Source organism: Chiloscyllium plagiosum, unplaced genomic scaffold (genome assembly GCF_037043375.1).
Source record: "Chiloscyllium plagiosum isolate Xiang-an unplaced genomic scaffold, Cpla_swu_hap1 HiC_scaffold_39, whole genome shotgun sequence".
NCBI classification, from domain to species: Eukaryota; Metazoa; Chordata; class Chondrichthyes; order Orectolobiformes; family Hemiscylliidae; genus Chiloscyllium; species Chiloscyllium plagiosum.
The window spans coordinates 16190672-16211418 of NW_028270177.1; the positions used below are offsets into that span (position 1 = coordinate 16190672).

Below are 20747 nucleotides of genomic sequence, written 5' to 3' on the forward strand. Positions count from 1 at the left end.
TACAATAAATGTATTCTTCAGAAGTATTTTTTCATAATTGCGTGGGGTAAAAAAGATAATATAAAGCCATGAGGTCAGGTTACCAACAGCCATTACAGTTCAGTGACCAGATTAACATTAGACATCCTATTAGAATATCACATTAAAGAATTACAAGGAAATATTTCAACTAAGTGTCATACTGAGAATGGATATTTTAATATATTGGAATTTACAAGTTGTTCAATAGCAGATGACACTTTGCACATAGTAGTTTCATTATATTGAATTTTAACTGTTTTTTAGCCACGGTAAAATGTAATCACAGGATTCTGTCACATGCTACAGAATAGTGAGATTTATGAACACTATATATTGGGTCTCAGACCTCACTAAATAACCACGTCCCCAACCTGGAAAGTTGGCAGAAATTCAGTGATTTGTACTTTATTGAAGTGACAACTTTGCATTGATGGACAGTCAACAAGACAGATAGGTGAACTGAGGATATCACATAAATCCCTCTCCCAGTGTTTCTAACAGCATGAAGGAATAAAAAATGAACTCTTGTCAATCAGAGGTCTGTAATATATGAAACCTAAATCAAGAAATCTCATGTATGAATGTACGCACACCAAACAAAATAGAAGTTCAGGTGCCCAAAATAAACCAAATCACCATATTTTTCTTGAATTTAAAAAAAAGGAATTTCAAAGAAATCTTAAAATGATCCAACAAATTGCTGCCTCTTACAGTGATCTCTATGGTAGATGATATGTTGGAAGAAAATGGATAGTTCTTTCTATCAAAGAACATAAGTCTCAGGTCTAATTTCTCCAAATCACTTGGACAGTACAGGCATTTCACTGTTGGTGCTGTTTTGTTTCTTTGACCATATGCAGTCGCCCCCACCATAACGTTCCAAGTGTATACCTATCAGACATGTCGACATTTTACTGAGACAACAAATTCTATCACCCTTTAAAATTTGAAAACACTAAATGAGCAAATTAACAACAGCTCCGAGCACATTAACAAAGAGCAAAGTGCAGTACCATCTGCAGACCATCACATGATACCAACCCCTGCACAGAAAACAGACAGGGGTTGGATACAAACCTCAACACAATATGAGATCCAATCCAAAGCAGACCTAGAAACACCCACTGCAGCACAGTGACAGAAACTATCCCCAGGAAGATGACAGATGCAAAAATGGTGACCAGATATGTGGATAAGGGTAAAGCTGTTGGTGTGATGCATATGGATTTCAGTAAGGCATTTGATAAGGTTCCCCACGGTAGGAGTGATTTAGCAGTTTGGATCAGAAGTTGGCTAGCTGAAAGAAGACAGAGGGTGGTGGCTGATCGGAAATGTTCATCCTGGAGTTCAGTTACTAGTGGGGTACCGTAACCGACAGTTTTATGGCCACTGCTGCTTGTCATTTTATAAATGACCTTGATGAGGGACATAGATAAGCTGCAGAGCTGGGCTGAGAGGTGGCAAATGGGGTTTAATGCGGACAAGTGTGAGGTGATTCACTTTGGAAGGAGCAACACGAATAAAGAGTACTGGGCTAATGGTAAGATTCTTGGTAGTGTAGATGAGCAGACAGATCTCTGTGTCCATGTGGATAGATCCCTGAAAGTTGCCACCCAGGTTGATAGGGCTGTTAAGAAGGCATACGGTGTGTTAGCTTTTATTGGTGGAGAGATTGAGTTTCAGAGCCAAGAGGTCATGCTCCAGCTGTGCAAAACTCTGGTGCGGCCGCACTTGGGAGTATTGTGTACAGTTCTGGTCACCGCATTATAGGAAGGATGTGGAAGCTTTGGAAAGGGTTCGCAAGAGATTTACTAGGATGTTGCCTGGTCTGGAGGGAAGATCTTATGAGGGAAGGCTGAGGGACTTGAGGCTGTTTTTGTTAGAGAGAAGAAGTTTGAAAGGTGACTTAATTGAGACATATAAGATAATCAGAGGGTGAGATAGTGTGGACAGTGAGAGTCTTTTTTCTTGGATGGTGATGGCTAGCATGAGGGGATGTAGCTTTAAATTGAGGGGTGACAGATATAGGACAGATGTCTGAGGTAGTTTCTTTACTCAGAGTAGTCTGGGCGCACTGCCTGCAACAGTTGTAGACTCACCAACTTTAAGGGCATTTAAATGGTCATTGGATAAACATATGGATGAAAATGGAATACTGTAGGTTAGATAGGCTTTAGATTGGTTCCACAAATCAGTGCAACATTGAGGGCCAAAGGGCCTATATTGTGCTATAATGTTCTATGTTCTATGTTCAAACTGTAGGAAGGCAACACATTGTAGCAGTATAGATCATGCCAGGAGACATGAGTCACAGAAAGTGTTTGGCTGATGAAACAACCTCTGGCTTCAAGGGAACATTGCTATAAACCAAGTCACAACTAATAGTTTGTGAGAAGTGTCGGCCATCCTTACTCAAACATCTGAAGAATGGATCTGTCATGGTGAACTGACATGGTTCTGAGCCAACATGTCACACTGGAGGATTTTGACACCACATACCTCCACTCCGAGAAGGACAGTCACAAAATGGTCTTTCGACCAATATGTGGTACCCCGACAAGAGGTCACTGGACGGAAACTAAAAAAAAATAAACAATGGCTGGTTTGTTCTCTTCATTTGTCTAGGTAGACTGAAGCTAAATGTGTTGCCCCAACTGAAATCAAATAATCCAGCAGACAGCATTAATCACAGCTGATTTATTATTGCTCTGTATGTCTCATCCCTCAACCATTTAATTACCATGACATTACAACAAGTCTGGCAGGACAGCACTTTAAACATCAGTAGGTTCTGCCATGCTGAATTGTCTTGATAATTCATAGCATTAATGCACTTTTCTCTTTAACATTTTTAAGAAAGACAATGTAAATTTCAGCACTATAGTGAGGAGAGGCACTGTTTTAGTTTCTCAGGAAGGCAAAACATAGACTGTAAACACAGACAAACATATACCCTAATAAACACAATACTCACACTTTCATACTCCAATATACTAATGGCCACATGCAGATCACAACCAACGCCATGCAACATACCAGCTATACCATGGCGAATATATCAATTCACATATGGCTACACATGGAGTAGTATGTAAATAACAAATGAACCACATTTAAAATACCAATAAACAAACGCGCACACAAGAACCTAAGACACACTCTGCTACAATTACTCTAAAAATTTAAAATCTGTATCTATCTCTCTCTTTTCCATCAAAAGCGACCTCAGAAACCACCTCATTGCAAGTTTTTTCCCCTCAAACTTCCTGTAACCACCTGCTTCAGTTTAGCAATTTGTTTCTCCCCACCCCCAACCCCAGTACCCCTCTGGGAAATATTTGTCTGAGCATTTCTTAATGCTTTGAAACTACATAAATGAATGCAGTACTGATACTAAGATGCTGCCCAACAAACATGTTGCAACTTCCAGGTACAAGCTAAATACTGAATGCGCTGGAAATCTGAAATAGAAGTGGGAACATGTTGGAAATACTCAGCAGAGTGAGCAGCCTCTGTGGACAGCAAAACCAGACTTCAGGTCAGGTCAATGCCAGTGTTCTGGAAACTTCTCCATTCTCGGCGACCCACGAAACCCATTTGATTAGCAAACCTGACAAAAAGATCAACCCCTGTTCATTGTTATCAAGTTAGTGTCAGAAACAGACTCCTGCTTCCCCCTCCACCCCGCAAGAAGTATTTGAAAAATTCACTGCACCCAACTTTTTCCTTGAAATCAATGGCTGAAATACTCATCAGTCGGGTTCAGACTCAAGATGTTGATGGTAATCTTTGCAAACGTGGAAGCTGCAAGTGTAAAAGTCAGACTTCTCTCTCATCCTGCATATTTTAAATGCAACTAACTTTTCATCACAATTCCAGCTATTTCTTCGCGCACACTGAAACCTATTGTCACTCTCTGCTGACCTGTGAAAATTAGTCATTCAGCTCGGTGACAGCAGCAAGTGCAAAATGTGACATCAAAGGCGCATAATAGGAGGCTCTTAGGGCTGACAAAGAAAACCCATTCATCACTGAACTTTGAAGAGATGCCAGCCTTTGACAGGCGTGTGATCCAGAGCTGCTCCACAGAAACCCAGATCCCTGCAGGAGCACAGCAGCCTGCCGTGAAGAGCTGTCCAGCCCCAGGAAAGGAATTCCACAGTTCCCAGAGGAATGTCGACCCTTTGATGCTGATAATGTCAACATGACCCCTTGGATGTATTCCTTATGTGAGGAAATAGTCGTGCTATCCAATGCGTTAGTGAGTGAATGAGTTGCCGTTTTACTAGGGGACAATGTTAACAAGTTTAAACAGAAAATGGTCGTGTTCTTCCTGCAGATAAATGCAGTACAGCCTCATCTCTCAGGAGTTTGGAAAAGGACAATGTTGCTGAACAAAATGAACGAGTCATCCAATGATACTGATGATATTTTACATGTGACATTAAAGCCTGAAAATCTAGATGCAGCGTGTATCAAAGGAAAAGGATGGCATCTGATATCACACCTTCTTCAACCCTTCCTTCCACATGTAGGAACTATATTCTCAGCCCAACGCTGGCCAATGTAAATTTACCCTTGCTACTTATATCTAATGGTTTAATTCTACAACAGCTAGCTAAGTGATGCAATCTCGCAGGAGCTGACCGACTCTAATTTATAGCAGAATAAAAGTGTGAGATTCACTCAGTCTCAAGACAGATTTATAGACCCCCCCTCCCCCTGCCACCACCCACTTTCCTATGATTTCTCCAAAACGTAAAACCTTTGAATATGTGGGACAGTGGGACCGTCAACCCACTCCCTGAACTTCATCACAACAGTGGAATAAACAGCCTGCCGCAATTAATGCATTCCAACAGTGTGTTTTAGACTAGCTACTGGAGAATAGATTACCCACATCTGTGAGGATTACATGAGAGACAGCAGTTTGGGCCTCTGCATGTATTGTATACTCCTTAACGTGAAGCCTATTCTCTCTCTCTGAATGGCAACATTTGAATATGAATAGGCCTGCGTTTTAGATTGGTGTCAGAGCCCTAAAAACAGACAATTTCTCTTTCACTTTTTAGGAGGCTGGTCCAAACATTTTGCTTTCTGCCATCTTGTCTGCCTTTTTAAGCAATGCTTTTCTAAAAATAAACCAGATGCTAGGTGCCACTTGGACAGAAAAGACGCGGATATTGGTCCACATTAAGCTTTCAATCGGTGGATTCGTTTCAACCCAAATGGCTTTAAAAATCCAACTGCAAATTGCACCACTTCAGATCATTCCAATGACAGTTTAAGCAGAAGGGCTCTTCTGAGGTGATAATTAGACCCATTCCCCTACAGCATGGTTGCTTAGTGACTGGATTGTGAGAGAACAATGTCAGAGACTGCTCTTATGACCTACAAGGACCACAGTTATTCCTGTAAGGATATTGAGATGATAAATAGCTTCCCAGGGACAAACTGAGTGAAACGTGTTGAGGGCCTCTAAATGAGAGAAAAAAAAGGCTTCAAAGAGATAACAGTGGAAAGAAGAAACCACATCTTGGATGTGATCTCGTTCACCAACCAAATGAACTCGGGTCACCTTTCTGCCCTTGCTGTCCTCTGACTGGGAGGGTAGCTATTTCTCTCTTTACAACTGAGGTTTCAGTGTAAGTACAGACAAACCCAAAGCAATCTCAAACCCTATCAGTATCAGAGCTCTGACAGCACATGGCACAATTTACCCTCAACACACCATATCACTTGCAAACTACCGTCACCACCTCCCTTCACTCCACTGAAAAAATTGATGTTCCATGCCACACCAAATTATTGATGATATCCCAGAGATTAAAACAATTAGAACAACTCATTTATTATACTTTGGACAACTGCTTTCCACTTACACGGAGCACCTCAGGTGACCAACAGAGCAATGGATTCTAAAAACACTTTAGGGCCTTACACATTCTGCATTTACTTGTTCAATGGTATATGTCCTTAGTGCTGACATTTGTCATCCTGTCTTGGTGACTTCTGTTTTTTCTCTTTGCATTTAACAGCCAGTGCACAGCCCCTAATGATTTAAACCCAGGTTTGAATTCACTGCCCTTTGTATTGTAAACCAAAACTTTGTTTTCTGTGTTCACAAACAGGACCATCACTTCGTGGGCCTCAGTTTGAAATCCCTCCAGGGTCGGGCCATCTCCACTTCATATTTGCAATCTTCTCAGCCCAACGGCTCCACACTGGTTACCATGCCTTCACTTAGCTTGGCCCTATACTCTGCAATACTCTCCCTACATCTCTGCTCACCCTCTTTACCTCACCTCCTCCATTTAAGACACTCCCCAAACCCTGAACCTTTTGACCAAGATATTGGTCACCTGGTCTCATAATTCCTGATGCAGCTGGGTGTCATATTTTGTTATATACTGTTTGCGAATAGCCTTGATATGATTTATCATGTAAAAGAAGGTGCTTTATATAAATAGAAGTTGCCATTATATCAGATTTGTTAAAAATAATTAATATCGCCTCACATGTCTTCTGAAACCTTTACAGCTGCTAATTTCAGAACAATTACAAAACACAGAGTTCCCTAAACACTCAGGCGCCTGGGTGGTTACAGACAGAAGACACCTACAACTTAGGGCTGATAAACCAAAGTTATCAGCCTGAGAACTCTTGTTCTCAGTATATTTGCTGCTCTCTCTGTTTCTGGGGCCTCTGTTCAGAAGCTGCTTGGCTGTGTGCTGTCAGAGCTGGAACTCAGCATTGTTCCCTCCTTGCAGCACCTACGTTAGGTCAAGAGCTATCTGCATGGCAGTTTTGTTTTCCCACTTGAACTAACGATGAGCCTTGCCTCCCTTATCAATTGCCTGGAGCAACACATTGGAAAGCAGCAGCTCTATGTGATGTGTGAAAACCTTGCCTCATCTCATTCTGGTACACCGTCCAGCAACATTCCCCCCAGTCGCCCAAGAACAAAGCACTGCTTCAGATAACGATCCCACGCAGAAAGTTGGCAGTGTGTGTATGCGGGGATTATACCCGGATTGGTTTGAAACAAGGGAAAATAAACTGATTCAATAAAATTCTTAATGGGCATACAATCTGGGATTAATTAGCAACTGGAAAGTAAGAACTTGCATTTACATAAGACTTTACTCATCCTCAGAACACTTTGGAAACATAGTAACTGATGATTTCATAGACAACAGGGTCTTACTAACAGCAAACAAGATGAATGACCATTTAATCTGGCTGGGGAATTGACTAGCACCAAATGCCATGCTGTCATTTTTTATATTCATTCATGGGATATGGGCATCATTGATTGCCCAGACAGCACTTAAGAGTCAACCAAATTTCACTGGGCATGAAGTCACATGCAGGTCAGGTCAGGTAAGGACAGCAGTTTCCTTTCCTAAAGGACATTAGTGAACCAGATGGGTTTTTCCAACAATCGCAATGAATTACAGGTCACCATTAAACTCTTAATTCCAGATTTTTATTGAATTCAAAATCCATCTGTCATGGTGAGATTCAAACCGGGGTTCGCAAAACATTACCTGGGTTTCTGGATTAACAGTCCAGTGATATTACCACCAGGCCACCACATTACTACCGTTCTCACCAACATTAACTGACTCCAGACGAGACATTGGTTAAAATTTAAAATTCTCATCCTTCTTTGCACATCATTTCATTGCGTCATCCCTCCTTACCTCTGTCACCTTCTCCAGCCCTACAACCCTCCAAAAACTCTAAGCTCCTGGAATTCTAACCTCTTAAGCATTCCCAATGGTTATTGCACCACCTGTGCTTTCAGCTTCTGTACTTTCTGAAAGTTCTGAAAGTTTCTGTACTCTCAGCTGCCTCTACCCTAAACACTGAAATTCCCTCCTTAAAACTCTGACTCTCTGTTCCTTTTTACTCTGTTCAGGTGCTCTTTCATATTTGCCTCCTTGATCAAGTACCTGGTCAGTTTTCTATAATATTTATTTCTTTGGCTTGGTATCAAAGTTTGCTTTGTAAAGTTCCTGTTCCTAAGAATTTATGTGTCATCATTGGAAACCAGGTGAACAACTTGAGAACATAGAGCAGTAAGGCCCAATTGGAATCTGATTTCAAAATTCACAAGAATTATAAGTGAAATGAAAGTCCATCAAACCACCGCATTTTCCCATTTTCCATGAACCTTCAGAAAATAAAGGCACAAGTGATACAAGTACCAATGGGAACATGGAAAGAATGGAAAGAAATTACAAGACATTGTCACTAGGGCTTAGTAAATGTTCACCATCCATCAGGAAGAGGTTCATTATCAACTCAGAATGCCAAGGCAACAGAACAGATCAGCAGCAACACTAAAAGACCTGCTGTCCTTTATGAAGGCAGACAGAAGGACAGTCATCTTGCAAGTGATAAATCTACCTTATTGAGTGATACAATCAATGGTCTTCATCAGGAAAGTGTTTCAGAGGTCACATTGTGATTTACGAACCGAACTGACGGTTTCATCAAATTACACAAGATTGTAGATTGTCCAACCAGCTCCAAGGGAAATAGATTACAAATAGTCTCAAAATACACAAGAGAAAATGAGGTCTGCAGATGCTGGAGATCAGAGATGGAAATGTGTTGCTGGAGAAGCGCAGCAGGTCAGGCAGCATCTAGGGAACAGGAGAATCGACGTTTCGGGCATTAGCCCTTCTTCAGGAATGGCCCAATTGGAATCTGATTCCTGAAGAAGGGCTAATGCCCGAAACGTCGATTCTCCTGTTCCCTAGATGCTGCCTGACCTGCTGCGCTTCTCCAGCAACACATTTCCATCTCAAAATACGCAAGGCTCTGTATAGAATGGGAGATAGGTGTTCAAGATAGTCACTTCATTTCAAAGAGCTACTCTCCTTCCGCAGGTCTAAAGCAACTCTTTTACCAAGTGAGAAAACACGTGTCATCTCAGTTGAGGTCTTCATTTGAAACAAACGTTGAAGACTTTACACAGAAAGTGTAATTTCAGGATTTACCACAGAATCACAATTGTCCATTATCTGTATTTCCAGATTACGAAGTCTATCCCAAAAAAGTCAATCAGGTCTATTGGCTTCAGTCAGGATGCCATTATCTTTCTGATGTAATAAAGGGTTAAGACGCAATCATATTTTTTAAACACCAACAATTTTTTTTCTGAGTGTAAGCCCTTTGTAGTAATTTGTGAATTTTGAGTTTTGTTCCAACTCTGCTTAGTCCAGAGATTTTCCAAAGGCATCTCTCTGTTATTTACCCACAAAGTTCATTTCTCTTTATAGTAATATTTCCGCAAGCCCGCATCTCGATTACATATTTATTTTCCCCGTGGGTTTTCAGGGCAAGAGCCGACCTCTTTGGTCTTTTCTGGAAACTGTTTAAGATGTTATCTTCAGTGTGTTGAACATGATACAGTTCCTTGTGACCTCCTCTTTAATTTATTAAACAGAAAGTGATGGAATAGGGCAGCACCATAGTGCAGTTAGTTTGCGTAGTAATGTATCCCTCCACAAAGAGCAAGGATGTTCTTAATGTAGCTATAATCAATCAAACTAGGCAGCTGGGTGCAGCATCATTGAATATGGATCTGGATTCCCTAGAATATGGGAACACTGAAGGGTCCACTAAATTGTATTGTTCCAAGATATTTTTCTAATCTGCTCCCCAGTGGCTGAGTGAGCTGCCCAGTTAACTTGGCTATTTCTTGGCTGTACTCTGCTGCATTGAAACTGAGTTACCCGCAGATTCTTCATTTTTCATTAAGGAACAAGTGAAATGCGAAGAGTTAGGATACCATCTACAGTTAATAGGAAACAAGTGGAGGCAAACAAATGAAGAGGTAGTCATTATGCTAAGCTATGCATTGGCTTCATCTGGCTTGCCTTCACTCAACTACTCTAGGAGATGGCTGACCTGTGTGCTGCTTGTAATTGACAGAATGCAGCTTTATAAATAATTGCAAAACCTGCGCCCACACCTCCTCCCTCACCTCCATCCAAGGCCCTAAAGGAGCCTTCCACATTCATCAAAGTTTTACCTACACTTCCACCAATATCATTTATTGTATCCGTTGCTCCCGATGCGATCTCCTCTACATTGGGGAGACTGGACGCCTCCAAGCAGAGCACTTTAGGGAACATCTCTGGGACACCTGCACCAATCAACCACACCGCCCCGTGGACCAACAGTTCAACTCCCCCTCCCACTCTGCCGAGGACATGGAGGTCCTGGGCCTCCTTTACCGCCGCTCCCTCACCACCAGATGCCTGGAGGAAGAACGCCTCATCTTCCGCCTCGGAACACTTCAACCCCAGGGCATCAATGTGGACTTCAACAGTTTCCTCTTTTCCCCCTCCCCCACCTCACCCTAGTTCCAAACTTCCAGCTCAGCACTGTCCCCATGACTTGTCCTACCTGCCTATCTTCTTTTCCACCTATCATCTCCACCCTCCTCCCTGACCTATCACCTTCATCCCCTCCCCCACTCACCTATTGTACTCCATGCTACTTTCTCCCCACCCCCACCCTCCTCCAGCTTATCTCTCCACCCTTCAGGCTCTCTGCCTTTATTCCTGATGAAGGGCTTTTGCCCGAAACGTCGATTTTACTGCTCCTCGGATGCTGCCTGAACCGCTGTGCTCTTCCAGCACAACTAATCCAGAATCTGGTTTCCAGCATCTGCAGTCATTGTTTTCACCTGGTCAGGGAAGAGGATTGATCTAAGGAAGCATCTATTAAAATGACACATTGCACTTGGAGCCAAAAGAAAAAGCACCAAGGAGCAACAAATAAAATGAAATGAAACCAACGAAGACAAGGTTCTGAACTCTATCCAGATCTAACTCTGAGCAAATGGTTCAGACAACCAGTAAGTAATCACCTATTGATAACTTGCATCCCAGTGATAATTCACATCATGTAACCCTAATATCAGGTGGCTATTAGCATATGACTGCCATCCAAGCAGTTCAAGTCTAGTGCAATTTGGCCATTCAATTCCCAGGGAATTGAAGTACCTGAGCTCTTATAGAAAAATGCAATTAAGCCAATTTGTCTCCACAAATAGAACACAATAAATCCAATGAAGTAATGGTCAAAAAGCAGTCAATACACTGGTCAGCTTCTAATGGCTGACCTGTTCAATTCAGGTCAGGTTTAAATAACCAGCAGTTTAATGGTAACCTTGACAGGTTTCATTCCATTCAAAAGTGGGTCTTTCAGTAAATTAATTACACACTCTAGTGTCAGGGCAGGCCAATTTCTTTTAAAAAGGCTTTAAAGTGGCTATACTACTGCAACAGCAATACAGTCCCACATGAAATCAACGACAGGCCACAAAGAGCTATAGAAACGGTGCCAGCTTCCAACTCACTCAACATGACCTTCAAAGTTGAACAGTGCGGTGCTGGGAAAGCACAGCCGGTCAGACAGCATCCAAGGAGCAGGAGAATCAACATTTCAGGCATAAGCCCTTCATCTTCTGAAGAAGAGTTCTTGCCTAAAACGTTGACTCTCCTGCTCCTTGGATGCTGCCTGACCAGCTGTGCTTTTCCAGCGCTACATTCTTCAAATCTGATCTCCAGGGCCTGCAGTTCTCACCTTCTCCTAGTTGATTATGACCTTCAAAGTGGTCACTCTCATAGACCACTATCCAGACTAAAGATCAGCAGTTCGTGACGTTGAAACTTGAGACCTCCTGCCCCTAGCTTCTCACTATTCATTGATTACCAGAAAATATTCAGATACTGTTTTGTTTTGCAAGCTTTAATTTTCTTGCTTTTCCTGTTTAGACCATGTTAGCTTTCTGAGCCGTGGGGAGATACTGGAGGTTCACTCCGCTCTGAATCCTGTAAACACAGATAATATATGGCTTCTCCCTTTCAAGTTCCCTCAAATGTGCCTCACCAATCCAAACCCACCCCCCATAACCATTCTACTTTCCATCTTTCTGTGCAAATGCACTTTTGCACCAATCCCTCTGATGAGAATTTACCATGTGGCACCATGTGAAATTTTCTCTGGAACTGCTTTAATTGGAAGCAAAACCTTTCCATGACCTTCAGAGACATTTTTAAAGAATTTGTTCATGCAATGTGGCCATCTGGTCCATCCAGCAACTATTGCCCATCGCTAAGAGATGGCCCTTAGAGCCAGCCTCCTTGATGGGGCAGGCATATCAGGTAAGACAGATTTCTTTCCCTAAAGGAAATTAGTGAGCCACATGGGCTTTTATGACATATAACGACTGTTACACATATTTTGCCTCTATTATACATTGGGATGAAATCCAATAATCCCTGTGATACAATTCAGAACATGGTTTCCTTCAATAAGAACGCTTCATCCCATTTGGGAGATTCTGACATTTTCTGACTTGTCATGTATTAGGTCCCAATTCTTATCGAGTCACTGAGTAACTACAGCAGAGAATGAGGCCATTCAGCCCATTGTGCCTGACTCTAGATCAGAGTGGGGCTGGAAAAGCACAGCAGGTCAGGCAGCATCCGAGAAGCAGGAAAATCGATGTTTCGGGCAAAAGCCCCTCATCAGGAATAGAGGCAGGGAGCCTCCAGGGTGGAGAGTTGGGGGCCGGGGAGCTGGGGAGAAGGTAGCAAAGAGTACAATAGGTGAATGGGGGTGGGGATGGAGGTGATAGGTCAGAGGGGAAGGTGGAGTGGATAGGTGGGATGGGAGATTGGCAGGTAGAACAGGTCATGAGGATGGTGCTGAGCTGGAAGTTAGAAACTGGGATAAGATGGGGGGGGGAGGGGAACCTACTCATTGCAACTGCACCCCTGAGACATGTCATTGCTGACCAGAGGTGGTTTCCTAATCTTATGGGGACACCACCATACTCAACACTGTAGTGAAATTACACTTTAGCTCCAGTTATTACTATAATTGGCTGAACCTGAAGCACATGCCGTGGTTAGTGAACAATTTGCAGATGTCAATTTATTTTTAATGTATTCATTCACGGGACATGGATATCACTGGCTCGGTCAGTATTTATTCCCCCATCCCTAACTCATCCAGAGAGCCGATGAGAGTCAACCTCATTGATGTGGTCTTGAGCCACGTATAGGCTGGACCAGGTAAGGATGGCAGTTTCCTTCCGTAAAAGACTTTAGTGAACTAGATGGGTTTTTCCTAACAATCAGCAATGGTTTCATGGTCATCATTAGATTCTCAATCCCAGATTTTTATTGAATTCAAATTTCACTATCTGCCATAGCAGGATTTGAATCTGGGCCCCCAGAACATTATCTGGGTCTCTGGATTAATAGTCTAGAGATAATATCAGTAGATCATCACCTCAAATTAAATGAATTAATAAAACTTAAGTGAACATTTGAGAAAGAATGTGAATTTGGGAATAGTGTGGATAATTCTGATATTGTGGGGAAGGGAAGCCAGATGGATCTAGCATCAAGACAGAGACAGAAATTCAAATGTCTGTTCTAGTAACAAAATTCCTATGCTTCTCGAATTATCTTACCAAAATGCTGCCAGGTTCTGATGTAATCCTCCCTTCTCAGGAGGAACATTAGTTCACTTACTTGCAACTTGCACTTTTGCCTTCCGGCTGACCAGTAATCCTAAGTGGTTCTGGGCTGTGCAGTCATATTCACCCTCATCAGAGGAACCATCCTCCCTCAGCTTCTGAAATTTTGTGATGTAGAGTGATCCATTGGCGAGCAGCGAGATGTGTTCACTATCAGACAACAGCACGCCATTCTTCCTCCACGACTTGCTAATGGGCTGCATTCCTTCCACTTGGCAGTGCAGTTTCAGAGGATGTGCCTCAACTGCCACAACATCACTGGGTTCCAGGGTGAACGTCAATTCTGAAGAATGGCCTAAATCTACAAATATAAACAACAAAACAAATAATAGCATCATTCCCAATTTCAATTCTTTTACACGTTTAGTTTCAATGACAATATTGAATAACAACAAATCCACTGAACTTTTCCAAAGATAAACATTGCAGATTTAGAGGAATACTATCCACAATAAAATCAACAATTCAGTGTGATGTAGCCATTAAGGTATACACAGGGAGCCTTACAACTCTAAACAAACTTTGAATCCATCTTCACAGGTTACATCAGAACCTGGCTAAAGCCAATTGTAGCAACCCTTCTGTTTCTATGATAGAAGTCAGTTAACTCAAAACATTTTAGACAGAAAACGAGAGGCCATTATGACTCAGTCCCACATCAGCTCAGGTAATTAACTATTGAGCCACTGGGAATGTTGCATAGCATTCATCTTATACTAGCAACTGTTCACAGTTTACATCTTTTCCTCACTGACTTCACTACAACAGGCATGTACTTGTAACTAGACTATAAGGAGTTGTATGTGTATAAACACACACACACACACACACAGGGGTAAGGGTACAACTAGGAACTGTATGTAATGTAACTTTACACATCAACAACTATGCATCCACGTATCCACATATGATTGCACCTTTCTGCATCAGATGAACCCTGCATGAATCTGCAAGATTAAAATTATTCATTTGCAACCACACATTTGATAACATTGCACAAATAATTGCATATATATGATTGGAGTGTAGACCATTATATGCACAATTAAGAACATATGCAGGACATTGCAGATAACATTATGTGCGTATCTGCAGACATTCTAGTAATTTGCAGAATGCGACTGCAATCTATGCAGCACCTAAACCTAGCACTTACCTATGCAAATACTGGGGTATGTTCTCAGGCTGAATGCAGTTTGGATCATGCATCCCTATCATCTTACATGGACAGTCATAGATAAACACACACACTCTCAGACATCCATACTACCTATCAGCTTCCACACATATCATGCAATCCAACAGATGCCTGGATACGGACATCTGCTGACATTCTTGGGAAGCCTCATATACATATTTAAAATTTGGTTACATTTGAAAACAACAAATGTCAAAAATTTATTGTTTTATCATGAATGTGCATCACCTTCCAAATACAATGGAGTAAAATAACAGAATTGTGTTTCATTTTTCCTTGTGTTAAGTGCTCAGGCAATCGATGAGAAAGAAACTATTCCTGGATGGCAATGCCTAATGTTGTTCAATTACAGCAGTTTTTATAAACATATAGTTAACTAAAGGCTGGCCTTAAGCAGCAGTTTTCATTCTTGCTGCTTGCACAAGAAGAACTTCCTCTTCCAATTAAGTCAGCAAAATCTAATCTGTTCAACATTCCTTTAGAAAGAAAACAGTCTCCACATTTCGACTGGTTGAAATTGGAATCTCAGGGGCTGCTTTCAATATGTACAACATGCCTGATGTTTAAATCCCTTTGACGTAAGAGCTAGCATTCCAGTGTAATGCTTAAACTCAACAACTTGCTTTATTTTAACAGTGAGGTTTTCACAATAAAGTTTGGTGGATCAGACAGTGAGGATCTATGCGGGCCTACTTTCACACAGCATGTAAAGACAATTAAGATAGTTTTCTGCAGGTAATTGCGCACATAGCATTAATGCTGTCTAATCTACACTAATCCCCATCAGCTTTAAATTTTAGATAAAATTGTTCAAATAAAATAAGCGAAGAACTAGTTGACCTGTACAACGGCAGCAATGCAAGAAAAGGGTGGACAATACAGAAGAGTTTCTCTGAAACAAATTGCATTATTCAGTAAGCATTGAGAATACTGATACTGGCTTTATCCATCATGGCCATTTTAATCTTATAGATGAGGGAAATGGTATCGAATTCTGTGTGACTGTGGCTGCTTCACTTGGGATATGCTTCCCTAAACTTCCTTTGGGGTAGAATCTCTCAGCGTAGCAACCTGAGAGATGTCAAATAAAATGCATTCCTATTTGGTTGCATCCAGATCCTGTGTCCTCTTTTGTCCTCTGAACCAGTTCACCATTCCCATTTCATGTACAGTTATGCAGCATGCATTATGTTCCCTCTTGGCTGTTATTAGTGCTGTCTTCATTTTAAGACCTCCTCATCACCTGCTCTGAGTTATGGCTTCTGCTTTCAAGTAATACATTTGTGTAGTAGGTGACTTGGCTCATGCTAACCAAAACAAAATCTTGATTTTCTGTATAATAATTTTCCAATTGTTGCAGGCCAACCTTTCCCAGAGTTTGCATTCAACTGGACACTAGTGCTGAAAAATGATCTATGATAAAGCACTCTAAATGTCTCAGTTACTAGTCCTCACTTTACATTAAATACAGTATTTGAGAACAGGAACCACACTGTTTTATTCCAGTGAATGACAATTGGCTCAAATATGACTAACAGTGTTTGGCTTTGAAATGTACAATGTTATTTAAACTAATTGGGCCTGACCCCTCATATCTGATTAAATCCGAATTTTAGTTCACTGGTGGCAATTATTCACCAATGTGTGAAATTAATATCACAATGTGCAAATTTGTCTTAACGCTGCTCAAGGCCCTCTAACACCTGAAGTGTAATACATTGCTTGATCATAATTGGACAGTAAATTTAGTGTACATACAAATCTCTGAACCCATCTCGCAACATTGATAGGATGGATTCCTTTTCAAGTCCCATTCAAACTTACTGTGTTAGGAAAAGCTGCTCCTGAGTCTTTTTATGCTCAAGTATTTTTAAAATATTACCTTGCAGGCTTTGGAGTGCATTTGAACACCTATTTATACTTATACATTAATTTGTTCTGTTAAAGTGTCATTTAGAAAGAACCCCTACAATCCCTGTGTCACCCTCAACATCACCACCACCTCCTCCATTCATAGGGTGGATGTGACTTCCATTAACACAGCAGCCTCCACAACTCACACACAGAAGTACCTATGCCAGATATTAGCACAAGAAATATGAGTCCTACATGATCAACTTGTTCCTTTCTAAAATTCTGGGCCACTTTTCTTTCCAGAAGGCATCAAGATGCCAGATACTCAAGAATCCTTTACCCTCAGCACTGCAGTAAAATATGCCAAAAATTAATATCCAGCTTTAGATTGTACATTCTCAGACTCTCTTCCCTGTAAACAATAAGAGCAATGTTTGAGTTTTGTTTCTGGCTCCAGATTTAGACAAGGCTCTAAAATTATAATACTGCACTTCTCCAGAATAATCTTCATGAAGTGCAGCTCAATTTAACACAACAGCTCCTAAACCCAGGAAGCCTTCCTTTCCCCTCATGCCCAAAGGCAAAAGATGACAACCAGGTTGAAAGTCACAATCTCCAGAAAACATCTTTAACAAGGCATGTGCTTGAAACCAAAAGACAGTGAAAAAGGTAGATCAATTAAGAGATTCTGTTAGTGTCACAGGTCACTTTGGAATGATCTCTAAACCTCTCTTTAGGTCTGAATCACATTCACAAGCAGAGTTCTCATACTGTGTAGAATAGGACCCATTGTTATCTTTAACAGATCATACTTCAGGGTTATGAATGTGAATAAATCAGGATTTACACATAATGCATGCACTCCTGTTGGACACTGTCCCTGACTGACAATCCTATAGTCCTTTACTGAGATGCACTATCCTTTAAATTTAAAAAATCTTCAAAAGCTGAAAGTCTGACCCAAAAACAGAAAATGCTGGAAGCACTCAGTATGTCAGGTAACATCTGTGCAAAGAACAGCGTGCTTAACATTTTGAGTGTGGACTCTTAAATCAAAATAATTGCTGGGTGTTAACGGGTTTTTCTGCTTTTGTTTTTGCTGGTTATATCCTTTGTTTGCCTGTTTTACGTAATACCAGATTATCAACGTAGTGCTCTCCCATTGTTGCTCTCAGCACAGTGTGCTCCCGAGGCCCTGTGATATGCAGTGATTCTTTGCAAAGAACTGCAATCACAAACTCGATTTATTAGCAATGCATGTTCACTGCAGACTTACATTAAATAAGAGTGGCCATGGACCACAAAGTGGTTGCTCCCAGCACGTCACCATTGCCCACTGAATTTTATTTATGTGATTAACAAAAGGAAGACTTTCATTTACATAGCAGCAGCTTCCTTGACCTCAGGATGCCCGAAAATGTTTTACAGTCAATGGCATTCTTTTGAAGTGTGGTAACTTGCATAATTGTACAGCAAGCGTTAGAGCAGGCGCAGATGTAGGAGCAGAAAGTGCTTGAGAAACACGGCAGTGCATACAGCTCCTGTGTTCTGTCTACGTTCAGATGGCTCCGTTCTCGTCAGGCAGGTCAAAACTAAACAACTGGATAGAATGACGAGGGAGAGTTGAGAAACTTAAAGTTGGACCATGTTAAGTGCAAGATCTTGGTGGGTGAGGCAGTGCTATCGTTGGGACAGTGTCTCTGTGGGGTTTAGAGTTTGAGGGGTTGAACTGAGGAGAGAGTGAGGCAGGGTCTGGCACCATGTGCTTTAACAAAGAGGGTCACCGGCCACGCACTTTACTGTCTCCCCCTCCATCCCCTCCCTGGATTCCAGCCCTCCCGCGGGGGCTGTGCTGATATCCTTCTTCCTCCCTCCCCCAGCTTAGTTGAGGGTGGTTCCCAGAATTTTAAATTAAAAAAAGAAACCCTCGAATCGCTTGAGGGTGCAGCTGCGCTTTCACTGACATCGTCCAGTTTGGATGCTGCAGAAACCCCTCAGCTCAGCTCATCAGCTCCCACACCCAGATCACGAACCCTCCCCCCTCACCCCCAATTTACCAACCTCCCCTCCTCCACCCCACCTCAACTCATCAAGCATCCCCTCCCCCCAACTCACCAGCCTCCCCCTCCACTCACCGACCTCCCCCACCACCCCCCAACTCACGAACCTCCCCTCACACTAACTCACCAACCTCCCTTCCCTGACCCACCCCCAACTCACCAACCTCCCCTCACCACCCCCAACTCACCATCCCCCCCCCTCGCCACCTCCCAACTCACCCACCTCCCCTCGCCACCTCCCAACTCACCAACCTCCCCCTCCCCTCACCACCCCAACTCACCAACCTCCCCTTCCCCTCACCACTTCCCCCTCCCCTCACCACCTCCCCCTCCCCTCACCACCTCCCAACTCACCAACCTTCCCCCACCCAACTCACCATTCTCGCCCCCACCCCTTCAACTCTCTCCATAGGCTTGTGCAAAACTCTCCCTCCTGAATTCCTGCCCCTTCCCCACCTCCTGTATCACTGCACCTCCTCCCCTCCCCCTGCACCCACCCCCACATCCTCCAGAATCCCTCCCTCCCCTTCGGGACCTCCTCCAACTTTTGACGGCCCCAGGGTCTGGAGTTGCCCGGGACCAGGAAACCAGTCCGACGCCGGGCTAGTAAAGTTGATTGCAATATGAAACAAGTTCAACCAAGATGCAGAAATGGCAAGACTTCCGACGTGTTGTTGGTGATCCGAGGTTTTAAACTAAACATGTATCCATAGCAACTTTAAATTTTAAAAAAGCCTAAAAGCAGGTTGGAAGGGGCGTTCCTGCTGGAATGAATTGTCTTTCAGATCTTTTGAAAAACATTATTTTCAAAACTGTTTTGAAACCAGGTTATTCCGGTGCTATTTGACAGAGGGGATGGGGGAGGGGGGGGAGGGGGGGGGGGTGCGTTGCGTGGGGGGTGTTGCGTGGGAGGGTGTGTGTGTGTGATGGGGAGAGGTTGGGTTCTCATTCCCAACACCAGCCCCTTGCAGCGGCTGTTTGCTGTGTTTAGCCACGCTCAGGGGCTGGGAGATGCCTCCTTGTTTACACACACAGCCTTCAACTCACACACACACGCTGCCTCTCACCGCAGCCACATCCTGAACAAAACCCCCCACCTCCCTGCACATTAAACAACTTTCCGCCCAGCTCCAATCACAGGCGCCTACTCTATCCTACATTTTCTGTACCAGATCTACTCTTCTCTCCCCCACTACCCTCCACTTTTGGTAGGACGAGGAGGGGGAAGGAGCAAAAAATGAGCCCTCCCTGGGACCAAAAAAACCCCAGCAGCGACTAAACAAAAGACTTTCTGGTGGGTTTCTCTCTCCCCCCGAGGGGGAAGATGCTGCCCATACCGCAGCAAATTGCATGGGTCTTTTTTGACCCCCTGACTCGCTTTGGGATCCTCCCTCCCAGGTTAAAAATCACCCAGCCCACTCTGAGTCTGCAGGTACTGCTCACGGTCGATCAGCCCCTTTCCCCGATCCTAGCCCGGTGGGGGGGGGGGGGGGGGGGAGCAGTGTGATTCCAGTGAAGGAGACCCATGCCCCAGGGGTCCGAGAGAGAGTGTCGGTGGGTGTATCTCTATCTTAAAACTAGCAGATGGTTCGGAAGTGTACCCTCCATCTGTCAAACACGGGGGGGAGTAAAAGAGAGAGGCGGAAACAAACATTTCGCTTCTCCTGGCTTGGGGCGAGGGTGGGGAGGCACTTTCGGGATTGACCCGTCTCCACCAGCCTCGTTCGGCCAACTTGCCCCCTTAGGTCACTGGGCGAATTTGCGGCTGCAGACAAAAGAGGGGTTTCTTTTTGTTTTGTTTGTGTTTTTTTGGGGGGTGGGGGTGGGTAGAGAGGGCGGGGAAGAAGAGATGGGAAAATAAAACAGAGAATGCAACTTTGTGGAAAGCCAAGACTACTCACCCCCGAGTGCGAGCAGGAGGGAGCCCAGGATACAGCAACAGCAGCAGGGCATAGGCAAGCTCGTCAACGCCATTACAGTCCTCACTTTAATCCTCAAGCCAGGAGCACACCGACAGTCATAGTGCAGGGCACACGGT

At 43.1% G+C, this 20747-nt stretch overlaps 1 protein-coding gene across 2 annotated transcripts in view; it reads right to left on the reverse strand.

Moving 5' to 3' along the window:
* igdcc3 (immunoglobulin superfamily, DCC subclass, member 3) overlaps window positions 1-20747 on the reverse strand; it is a 118065-nt gene extending 97318 nt beyond the window's left edge. For both annotated transcript variants that reach the window (XM_087981242.1, XM_043677044.2), the window contains exons 1-2: window positions 20611-20747; window positions 13593-13898 (exon numbers count right to left, since the gene is read on the reverse strand). In XM_087981242.1, the coding sequence (XP_087837368.1) occupies window positions 13593-13898; window positions 20611-20683 (379 nt within the window). In that variant the 5' untranslated portion in view covers window positions 20684-20747. The remainder of the gene's footprint in view (window positions 1-13592; window positions 13899-20610) is intronic.